Here is a 12,432-nt window from a genome sequence, read left to right on the forward strand (position 1 = left end):
CATCCTTCCTCTTGCCTCGTTTTTTTCTCCCACCATGTATATTTCTGTTCTTTCTCACATTGTGTACAGTATGTCTCTCCCTCTCATCACGGGGTTTTCTCCCTTCTCTCTCATCTGAGAAGCTGCCTTCTCTTTCATTGCAATCTTCAGTGGGGAGACGATGCTCTCGCTCCAAATCCTTTCATTTGGAGGATTACTAAAGTGTGGCTTGATATCAGAGTGGAGGGAAGAGAGGGGGAGGAGGAGGGGGAGACGGGGCAGAATCACTATCCAAAAACATTTTCACTCAGTGCTGTAACGATTGCTCAGGTCATGATAGGATTGCATATAGATTACATTCGATTAGATTACCGTTTGATATATTGAAAAAAGACTTTGGCATTCATCCTGGAGATACGAACAAAAGGTATGATTACGTGTGTGCTCAAAACAAAATACTGCCCCCATATTTAGCTTCTATTACATTTCCTCTGTCACAGTTGATATTACATTTAAGGTCCCTGATAATCTTGAGCATTTATCCAAACAACGTACTATTTCTGAACAAACAAGTAACCAGATGGGCCCTCCAGAGCACCTCCGAGGCCGCCCATAAGTGGAACATACAGCGTGTTACGTGTTGTTTTTCAGATCTGCTCTAAAATTAAATGGTTTCTTCCTCGGCCCATGCTTTACACTTCCCACCAAGTTGAATGGAAAGCGGGCCAGCAGTTACCGTACACCTGCTGACAGACAGACAGACATAGTAACAAACCCTATATTCACATTCTCATCACTTTTTTGATTCACAATAGTTTTAATATATTTCTATATTCAAATCAAATCAAGTTTTATTTATATAGCACATTTATAAACGATTTTTGGTCGAGCCAAAGTGCTGTACATAAAATAAAAATAGCCTACAGTAGAGACACTTTACAGCAAATACAACAACACAGTGTGTACAGAATATCAGTGTGACAATACGACACGCTCTGTCCTTAGACCCTCTGTCCTTAGGACCCTCTGTCCTTAGACCCTCACATCGTACAAGGAAACACTTCCGGAGAAAACCCACAGTTTAAAGGGAAAAATGGGAGAAACCTCAGGGAGAGCAACAGAGGAGGGATCCCTCTCCCAGGACGGACAGACGTGCAATAGATGCCGTGTGTAAATCCAAGAGATAATACATTTTACAGCATATAGACCGAATGTTAGGAAATGCATGTGTCTGTAATAAGAAGATGAATCCACGAGGATGTCAGCTACAATCCTGTGGAAGCCATATTGGCTCTTATTTTAAATGTTGTGGTTATGTATTTACCTTCGTACATAAGAGCATAAGTCAGCATCATTAAAATGACCATGAGCTGAAGTGTGTATCCTTCTCTCTCTCTGAACATTTGCGTGTGTTTATTCTCTGAAATGTAAGTTCCCCCTCTCCCCACTAGAGGTAGACCCAGGCTCATTGGAGCAGCTCCGAGGGTCGCCTGCAGCCAAACCTCCCCCCTCCCCACCCAGCCCCAGAGCAGGTGCCCATGTCTGGGCCTGTCTGGCCCCTCACCCCCTTATCTGATTAAGACTAATCCTGGAGGTGTTCTGCCTGCCAGCGGCCGGCCACCACACCGTCACCGGCCACGAGGCACGGTTACCGGCTGCACTTTGCCAACAAGGTCTCTCAAAGCTAAAGGGGGATGTTTGAGCTGCAGCTTAGTTTCCTGTTCCTCATTATCCACATCACATAATCATTTATCATGACCACAATGTTTAGGGTCTTTCTTTTGTTTGAGATATTTTCTTTTTATTTAGGTAGAGTCAGTCAGTGTTTAAAACCTAATCAAACAACACAATACAACTCAAACTAACAGCACAATGGTTTAGCTTATTAAAAGTAATGTCATTTAGTTTGTCATGGTTTAATGCACTTATTACAAGTTGCTTTGGATAAAAGCGTCAGCTAAATTAATTGTTATACAAACAAATCTGTGTTTTTCTGTAGAAAACCCAGGCTATACAATATCTGATTCTCTTTTACCTGACATCTATTATACGGTTTGATAACTTCAAGTGTAATTTATTAAAATACAAAAAATGTAATGCATCACTTTAATCACTTTAAACCAGTCTGCTAGTGGCTTCTTATTTTCCTTTCACTGGGAACCACTGATATGTGTACACTTCGTAATAGCTAAGAAGCTTGTATGTCATCCTTACCCTATGGCTATCTTTGGTTTGTCCACAGTACACCATGTTATTCCATATGCTGTTTATCTTCCAAATCCAGCCCTCTAATTGGCCTTTTTATTATTTTCTTCCAGCTAATCCCCTGGAGCATCACTACTACAATGAGAAACTCCATTTCTGTGAAGGTAAGTGCCCAACAGAGGAACTCAAGGAGTGATTTAAACAACGTCATCTTCATATCAATGTGTTTGAGCCCTGACCATCTCACCAGTGGATGACCGTCTTCCAGAAATCACTGTCCTACTTCCTCTTTTCTCTCCCTCTCTTCGCCTCACTCTCTCTGCGTTTCACCCAGTAGTGGAATACAAACACTCTTATCAGGAGACGAACACTCATCCCCTCCCTCCTCTCTCCCCTGACCCCCCCCCACCCCACCCTCATTTGCATGCATCTGTTTACCTCCTCTTCCCACTCATTCTTATTAGAGAGTCCCGCTTCTTTTAATAGTTTGTTTCAGTTAAGATGAAAAGGGGACCGTGTTAAATTAAGGGCTCCATGTTGGAAACAGCAGTCTTTGCCTTTCCATTTTTCCTCTCACTGAAACTTCATGTATGTGCGTGGGCAGAAGCAGATGCACAAATTCAATTAGCTGTTTCTTCATATCCTCTGTTTAACCGCTGAGAGATGGAGGGGGAAAGGGAGGGCTGGGAAATTAAAACGAAGGGGCCTTGGTGTTGTACGTGTTGAGATATGTGCGGCTGACTGTGAGGTTTGCATTGGGAGATAACTCAACTCAAGAGCGCCAAAAGTCCTCACGATTAAATATTTGCTTCTCCTTGAGGACCACTGTGTGTGTTTTGAAGGGACATTTTGCTTTCAGTTGAATATTTTCCCTCCTTAAGTGCAGCTGCATCAATCTGTAAGCAGCAGATTTCAGACTGTCGCTGCTTTGGGGATATGGTAGTCAGAAATATAAGCTACAAATCTCTGTAGTTTCTATATGGTAAGCAATGGTTTTACATAAAGTTTTAAAAATGTAAGTAAATGGGTGACGTAGCTACTGCACTTGGGGATCCAATGTTGCTGTCAAAAACTCACAAGTGATCTCTACTGCCTTATTCTGACGAACAAGATGTGTGACGTTTTATTCATTTAATTGAATATGCTTGATTACAATTAATCTATTAAAGGGGACCTATCATGTGAAATGCACTTTTTGATGTATTTTATACATAAATATGTATCCCCGGCAGAGATGGGGTCGTTACTAAAAAAAAGTAATATATTACATATTACTTTAAAAAAAAAAATAATATATTACACTACTTCGTTACTCTCTACATAAAGTTACTCGTTACTTTACTCTTTACTTACTTTACTTTACTTACTTTACTCGCAGGGCCGGCCCGCCCCTCCCTGCAGGCAGATCACGCAGACTGCTAAAGTTTCAAATGTTCTCTTTAGTTCAGTTTCCATTGTCGCATAAGACTGATCCAGATCCTGATGTTTTCCTATCTGACCATGGCTGTCCTCTGTCTCCTGCTATCTGTATTTTGCGCAGTATATCTCTGCTCACGCTGTTGCCTCGGCGTGTTCTCCTGGGTGTTGGCCATGTGTTGCACTGGAACACACCACCAAGACTTCAGCCGAGCACGTACGAACTGCGCATGCGTGAGTGGCAATAACTCTCCTTACCAGCAGGGCGGCTGGTAGTGTGTATTCGTCATTCAAAACAGGCAACAACCGGAAGACAGAGAAGAAGAACAGACTACGTGATATAAACAAACAACAAATAGCTGTGCGTTAGCTTCACCTTAGCATGTGTTCTTTGCAGCTGTTTGTTGAGGTTTGATTATGACTTATGTAAGTAACGAAGTAACGCGTTACGGGGCAATGTTAGTAACTGTAGTGTGATTACTGAATTATAAAAGTAGCGCGTTTGCGTCCGATATGACATAATATCTGAAATGTGGACCCACCGCCCAATCAGAAACGTTGCTATCAGAAACAATGCCTGACTGTTTTGTACGTAATATGGTCGGTGTTTACATTAGCATCGCTAACACTCAGAGCTAACCTGTACTGGAGAGCATGTGTGTGAAGAAGCAGGAAGTAAAAAGGAACTCACCTTGTGGTATAACCGGCGAGAGAGAAAGCCTTTGAGCTCCAGACTGTTTCAGAGAGAATCCTTGATAATCCATGATATGGCGTTTCATCACCGCAGCATTTAGTTTAGACGGTAGCTGCCGGGTCCCGCATGAGCTCAGCCCCCTCCTATTTAAAGCTTTATCCCCAAGTCAGCACTTTTGAAACAGGAAGTGAAATAGAGGGATATGAGGCATGGCTAGAATGGGTGATCTGTTTGGTATTTTGAGCAAAACACTTCATAGACATGTTTTTTATATATTTGTATATATCTGAGAGCTATGCTATTGCCTACAAATAGCATGATAGGTGACCTTTAATATCCAGGTGCTCTTGTTCTTTAGTTGGTTGTTGGTTTTAATAAAGGTTTTTTTTCTCAGAAACACAGGTGCATCTTTTGGAAATCTTATGTTGCCATCTGGAAAATCCTCATTTGGCTTTTTTACCTTTTGCTGTTTGTTGGATCCTTTACTTGTTACCCTCAAAATAAATCACATTTTTGATCATTTTAAACTAAAGTTGTAGTCAGTCTTGAATGATCTGGTGCTTGTCGTCAAGTCGTATATGATCGTTTTATTATATCAAAGTGTCTTTTCTCACTTTTTGTATGTATTTTCTTGTTCAGTTCCATTATGTTTTTAAAGGCCCATCCATGGACAGGCATTACAGAGTAGTCTATCAAGCTGTGGTATGTAATCTTCAACTAAATAAATATACTCTTGTCTAGTCAATTTAATATAGGAGGATTACATATGCATCTTTCAATGAAGTCTATAAAATGGCAGATCATTGTTGAAAAAGGTCAATTGCAATGATCCAAAGCTCAAAGGGACATCTTCAAGTTGCATGTTTTGTCCTATCAACAGTCCAAAACCAAAAAGGTAATAATTGTACCTAAATATGACGACAGAGAAGACCAGAAAATCATCACATTTGAGAAGCTAGACGCAGAAAATGTTTTATTTTCTTGATAAAAAATAATGTGAACGTTTCAACTCAGGTTTGATCAATTGTGCAGACATTGCTCTGTATGCATCCAACAGATTCAGCATTGCATTGTGGGATGCCTGCTTCATGTACCTGCATCTCTTTATTCCGCCTGATTGCTTGTCATCACCCTTTATTCCTCATGCCCCCCCCCTTTTCATACATAGATCTCGAGTTTAACCCCTTTACCCTTTCTGGTTGTCGGTGCCACATTCTTCTGAATCCCCATGAGGGCCTTTCTTAAAAAAATATAAATTTCTCCCGTGTCTAAAAAAAAGTTCGAGTCACATGATCTTCAGATTCTTCTCGTGTTTTTCCTCCGTAGCTCGCGGCTATTCGTGGACCCCCAGTAACCGCAGACCGGAGAAGCTACGCGATTCGCTGAAGGAGTTGGAGGTGCCCGCCCCCTTTGTTAAACCCTCCGTCCCCCCCTTGTCTTCTTCCTCCCTCTGGGGAGTTTCTGAGTTTTCCCTTTCCGAAACGGCCGATTGATTAACAAATAGGGGCATTCTCTCTCTTCTCTCCCCCGTTTGTTCTCCCCTCTCCCTCTTCTCTCTCATCACCTCTCTTTCGGCCGAGCTCTGTCATCGAGGGGGGATATTTGAGGGGATCAGGGGGCTGCAGACTCCCTTCTCTTCCTCCCTCCTTCCCTTCCTCCTTCCCTTCCTCCCCCCCCCCCCCTCCTCTGTACTTGTGGCAGCACAGACCTAGCTTTGTTTGCTGGAACCTGTCTGTGGCTGTTACACACACTCCCCACCTCCCTCCTATCACCCGTAACCATTGTCTGAAACGAGAAACACCCCATCTCACCTCCACACCTCCTCCTCCTCCCCCTCCGTCCCTCTCTCCTCCCATCCAATCACCCCAGCTGGGTTTGGAATGTGGCAGGAATGACTGACCTTACACACATTCACAAAACACACACACACACGCTGGCATGCACACAAGAAGTCCTTACCTGCATCCTCTTTCAACTCTCTCCCACCCCTCCCTGAGCAGGAAGTGCTGCAGGGACACCTGTGGTGAGCAGGGTCCGGTGCTGTGTACCAGCAGGATAATTAATGCAAGTATGGGCGGCACAAAGAGGAGGGAACTCGGTGGATTGTTACGTCAAACTTCATTAGAGGCAAAAATAAACCACTTTTCAAACATCTCGTTATTAGTTTTTATGCACAGAAATGATACTTAATAAACAAGACAGACTTTACATACTATCAGCAACACATACAAAACAGAAAATAGAACACAGCCCAAATAATATTCAAGTGTCTTCATTCTCCCAATCATGTTTTAGACCGATAAGCTCCAGGAAGTCGTAAAAAAGGTTTTCCAGATTTTTCCAAAAACCTATCCAGTTTGTTTTTAAGGAAAAAACGTATCCTTTCAAGAGCGAGGTAGAAAGTCATCCCTGTCAGACATTGAGAAAGTCCACAGGTTAGAAACCACTCTTTCTGGTTTAGTTCCTAACGTGACATAATACATTTTCTACCTGGGCAAACTATTCCATATTGCGCCAGGTCTGTGTGTCGGAACCTACTGGTTGTATTTGTTGTTTGGACCCCGGTTCACTTTCTTCTTGGTATTTCTCTCCGTTTATCTGTTGCGCTCATCCAGGAACTGTTGCAGACCAACACCTGCGTTCACACCAGATGGAGGAACAAGCACTGCTGCCAGGTACACACACACACACACACACACACACACACACACACACCACACACACACACACACACACACACACACACACACACACACACACACTGGCCTCAGATAAAAAGCTTCACTAGACTCACTAAAGGCTCATTCTTATGTTGATTACGTGTAAAATGTTAGACATTGATCCACAAAAAATGAGTAATACTCATAGTGACGGGAAACAATGCAAGAAATCTCAGGGACGAATGTTACAACTGAGACCAAATCAGAAAAACATACATTTTGTAAAATCAGGATGACAATATTATGTGGTGATTTGGTCCCATTCGACTCACTCTGAGTAGAACACAAAGAAGCAGTCTCATGTTTCTTTTCGCTGTGTTTCTGTAAAAGGGATGGTGTCAATAGATTGGCACTATTTCACTTACTTTGCACGTTTTAACTTGAATTGCTGAATCTCTGTCTATTGCGAGATTAAATATGTGTTTGTGTTACTTTGCAGGTGTTGCTGAGCAGTGGAATTCTGGTGACCCTGACCCTGAACGGACCTCAGCTAGAACAAGTGTTTATAGACCGCACATTAGTGGGCCGACTACCAGCCAACACCGTGGCTGATGGTTAGTTACACACGCACACACACACACACACACACACACACACACACACACACACACACACACACACACACACACACACACACACACACACACACACACACACACACACACACACACACACACACACAATATGTACATTAAATGTTTATTTCTGTACAGAAAATAATGTTTTAATCCAGCATTGGTATCCACTGCATTGAAGCCTTTAGACATGTTTTGTATGGCATGTTTGTTACTTTGGTGCTGCTGATGCTAATTAGAAGTGTTGCATAACCATAACGCCTGTTATGGCCGTAAAGAAGGCTTTCTCCCAGTGTTTGCTTTCACTGAATCTCAATGAAATTACAATGCATGTCAGACTTAAATATTCCAGAGGTTCATCGTGGTTTAAGGAGATTTAAGGACACAAACATCATTGTTTTCACCACATGGCTGGACTACCTATCACTGCCCACATCCACACACACACAAACACACACAGAAAAACAAACAGGGAGACATTTGCATGTACATTTTACATGCAATTGTCTCTGTTTTAAAACCACAAAGCCATCAACCACGCTCTTTCTCTCACTCTGTCAGCACCAATTGTTTGTTTACACCTGCTCACACACACACACACACACACACACACACACACACACACACACACACACACACACACACACACACACACACACACACACACACACAGTCCCCACTCTCCTCGCCACTTTGTCATGCAAGCACTCTCTCACACACATAACAGGTGCCACAGGTGAGCCTGGCGACTCTGCCAGCTAATTGCGGGCAAATCCTTTTGTGCTGTGTGTGTCCAGGGGCCTTCCCTTAAGAGCATCCATCAGTGTTTTTCCCTCCATCGTGCGTTCCTCCAGGGAGCGCCGCCCCCCCCCTCGCTCTGCAGACCTGGCAGGAGAGAATAAGGGACCATGGACACCGGCCCAAATCTGCTAATTATTTCTTTCTTTCTGTATCAATTATTTGTCATAACACCGCCCTCCCTGCTTCCGTCGGGGGTCTCCAGACACCTGATAAAGCCTCCATACACACACACACATACATACACACACACACACATACATACACACACACACACAGACAGACAGACAGACAGACAGACAGACAGACAGACAGACAGACAGACAGACAGACAGACCTCTCCTTTTCTCGTTCTCACATGCAAACATATGTAATTAGAGACTTTTTTTACATAGACCAACAAGCACTTACTGTATGTCGTCTCACATTAACAGGCACACTGGGGCACACTGGGACACACATGCACACGCCCACATACACAATGGCACACACACACACACCCAGGTACACACGCACCCTCTCATATCCCGCTGTGCTCCATTCAAAGCCTCAGAGGCACTAATTATTAGAGTAATGTTTGTGAGAGGGCGGGTTCCGGGGTGTGTGTGTGTGTGTGTGTGTGTGTGTGTGTGTGTGTGTGTGTGTGTGTGTGTGTGTGTGTGTGTGTGTGTGTGTGTGTGTGTGTGTGTGTGTGTGTGTGTGTGTGTGTGTGTGTTGCATGGGGGAGTAGGTTAGAGGCTGTTCTTACATCTGTCACTTGTTAAATTAGCCTTAGACAATTAGAGTAGAGAGCCAGGCGAGATCACACCGTCAAACACATTCACAACGTGCAATTACTGAAACAGTTTACAATTACAATGAAGTTTTGTGTGTGTGTGTGTGTGTGTGTGTGTGTGTGTGTGTGTGTGTGTGTGTGTGTGTGTGTGTGGTGTGTGTGTGTGTGTGTGTGTGTGTGTGTGTGTGTGTGTGTGTGTGTGTGTGGTGTGTGTGTGTGTGTGTGTGTGTGTGTGTGTGTGTGTGTGTGTGTGTGGGGTGACAGCCTAGGTAGAAGTGTCATTTTTGTATCTCTGTATGCATTTGTATGTTCAATGACTGCAATGCCAGGTCAAATGTCAAATATAGGGTGGCAGCTATTCGATAACTTTTTAAGAGTATGAAACTTAACACAGTTTCAAAAAACACGGATTTGGTTACAAGAAATGCAAAACTGAATAAACTTAAATACACAAAACTACATGAACATCCACAAATCAGAAAAAAGATTAATAATAATTTATAAGGTAGCTAACACATGATGGATACGACATTGATACTCATACATACATTAATTGTCATATGTCAGACCAACAATTAAAAACCAAACAATATCAAATTCATTATCATTTATCCTGTAATACTCATATCTGACAAGCTACAACAAGCACATATTTGTCTTAATTGCTTTAAAAGTGACCAAAAAGATGACTTTAATATTAAAATAGTATCCGTTTCATTTTCTCTAGTTTCAAATGTAATACAATCTTTCAATAAAATGTCAGTCACTTAACAAAGACAGATAATCCGTTTACATTCTAATGCGAGAAGGTTACAGCAGTGGCGAACCATGTCTATCACAACAAACAATAAAACGGCATGAATTGCTTCGTCGCATTTATCTAGATCCTCTGTCTCGAGCCAGTGAACGAGCGGGCCTTCTAGAGCAGTGGTTCTCAACTCCCGTTATGGGTCGCGGATGTGTGAGTGAAGAAAAAAATAAAAATTGAATTGAATTATTTATTTTGGGGGGAAAAAGTCAAAGTTTTATTTTGAAGGCCCGATTTTCTTACGCTGTGCATGCAGTCGGCGTTGGACTGGAAGTACCGGAGACCATAAACGGTTTTGAAAACTTCTGTCACGTAGTGATCATCTTCTCAATAAAATATCTTTGCTGATGTTTTTTCGAGTCTTCTGGCCAATCAGAATCAAGATTGTTGCCGGAAGTCCCCACGGAGAATAACTTTGCGGTAGAACTATTCTTTATACATCCATGGGTACAACTTCAGATAAAAATGAACACATAATGAAATATGACCTCCGGTTTGATGATTGACAGGTCACAGAACAATTGGAGCTATCTACCCTTACCCACAATTTAAAGTAAGTCACACAGACTATCTCCTCAACTCTTCTCGCAGCAAGATGTCAGAACAAAGTGAAAAACAAACAATGGCATAACATATTATTAACATGTCGGGTAGTAATACATCTATTTATTTTCTTCTCAGTGTGCCTTTTTATATAGTTCAGCTTTGATTCCATCATCTCATTAAACCTTTTTTAAAAGCATACTTTAGTTCTGTGAAGGGATATCTGCACTGTACTTCACTTTTATTAATATTGTATGCTGAAAAGCGTATATATTACATATATTATTTTTGTTGAATAGATTTGAGTGCTTCAAAATGTTGGGTCGCGATCATAGACTGTATATATAAAGGTCGCGATGTATTGACCAAGTAAAAAGTGGGTCCCGAGGTCTGACCAGTTGAGAACCACTGTTCTAGAGCACCCTGGAACCGAGGGAAACTGAAAGAATACGCCCATTGGCTACAAATCAATATATGATTGGTTGATCAAACTGTCAGTCCAAACGTACGCTCTCATTCAGTGCAACGGCCAGGGCATTCGATCAAGGATGTAGAATACCTTGGTTGAAGGATATAGAGAGGCGAAGTCCCTCCCTTTCCGGGAGCCTCCATGGGACCCCGGAAGCGTAAAATTATACATTGAAGTCAATGGAGAGAGAAAGGTTATCTTTTGATCCCGTTTGAATTGTGCCACGAATGACACATATGATGTTTGTCAATTTAAAAGAATATTTTGCAAGTCAAAAAAATTAAAATGTGTCGTAAAACTGTGAAGTTACACATTTTTTTGTGTGAAACCGCTGAGTGAACTACAGGTCTCTGGTCTCGCACAATACGCGTCACCATCACAAAGACGGCCGTCACGTTAGCACGTTTCACCTGTTTCTTTCAGAATGAGAATAAAAGTATAAAACGAGGTGACTACAAGTCTGGACACGTTGAGAGCTGTACATACACGAAAGGGGAGTTATTCGGTTCTGTAAGAGCAGCGGGACCGGCTTTACAAGATGTTGGTGAGTAATATGAGTGCAATGTGTAACGTTAATGTCAGCTAGCTAACATTAGCTAACAATGTACACTAACGTGTTTTGTTTCAGTAACTAGTTTTCTCCTTTAGAACTTCGTGCTCTCTGTGTGTGCTGTGGATAACATTAGTGTTCACAAGAACAAGGTACACTCCCGTGTTTTGTTTTAGTTGCTCTTCAGATTGAATTTTCTTACGCTGTGCATGCAGTCGGCGTTGGACTGGAAGTACCGGAGACCATAAACGGTTTTGAAAACTTCTGTCACGTAGTGATCATCTTCTCAATAAAATATCTTTGCTGATGTTTTTTCGAGTCTTCTGGCCAATCAGAATCAAGATTGTTGCCGGAAGTCCCCACGGAGAATAACTTTGCGGTAGAACTATTCTTTATACATCCATGGGTACAACTTCAGATAAAAATGAACACATAATGAAATATGACCTCCGGTTTGATGATTGACAGGTCACAGAACAATTGGAGCTATCTACCCTTACCCACAATTTAAAGTAAGTCACACAGACTATCTCCTCAACTCTTCTCGCAGCAAGATGTCAGAACAAAGTGAAAAACAAACAATGGCATAACATATTATTAACATGTCGGGTAGTAATACATCTATTTATTTTCTTCTCAGTGTGCCTTTTTATATAGTTCAGCTTTGATTCCATCATCTCATTAAACCTTTTTTAAAAGCATACTTTAGTTCTGTGAAGGGATATCTGCACTGTACTTCACTTTTATTAATATTGTATGCTGAAAAGCGTATATATTACATATATTATTTTTGTTGAATAGATTTGAGTGCTTCAAAATGTTGGGTCGCGATCATAGACTGTATATATAAAGGTCGCGATGTATTGACCAAGTAAAAAGTGGGTCCCGAGGTCTGACCAG

At 41.9% G+C, this 12,432-nt stretch overlaps 1 protein-coding gene across 4 annotated transcripts in view; it reads left to right on the forward strand.

Annotated features, from left to right (window-relative positions):
- Positions 1-12,432, forward strand: part of wdpcp (WD repeat containing planar cell polarity effector) — a 99,102-nt gene that overhangs the window by 29,870 nt on the left and 56,800 nt on the right. For all 4 annotated transcript variants that reach the window (XR_011644435.1, XM_071205577.1, XM_034100782.2 and 1 more), the window contains 4 exons: positions 2,298-2,348; positions 5,621-5,691; positions 6,910-6,969; positions 7,454-7,568. Coding sequence is in view for 3 of the 4 variants with exons in the window: in XM_071205577.1 (XP_071061678.1) it covers positions 2,298-2,348; positions 5,621-5,691; positions 6,910-6,969; positions 7,454-7,568 (297 nt within the window). In the remaining variant the exon portion in view is untranslated. The remainder of the gene's footprint in view (positions 1-2,297; positions 2,349-5,620; positions 5,692-6,909; positions 6,970-7,453; positions 7,569-12,432) is intronic.

This window comes from Pseudochaenichthys georgianus, chromosome 15, assembly GCF_902827115.2.
Source record: "Pseudochaenichthys georgianus chromosome 15, fPseGeo1.2, whole genome shotgun sequence".
Classification (NCBI taxonomy): domain Eukaryota; kingdom Metazoa; phylum Chordata; class Actinopteri; order Perciformes; family Channichthyidae; genus Pseudochaenichthys; species Pseudochaenichthys georgianus.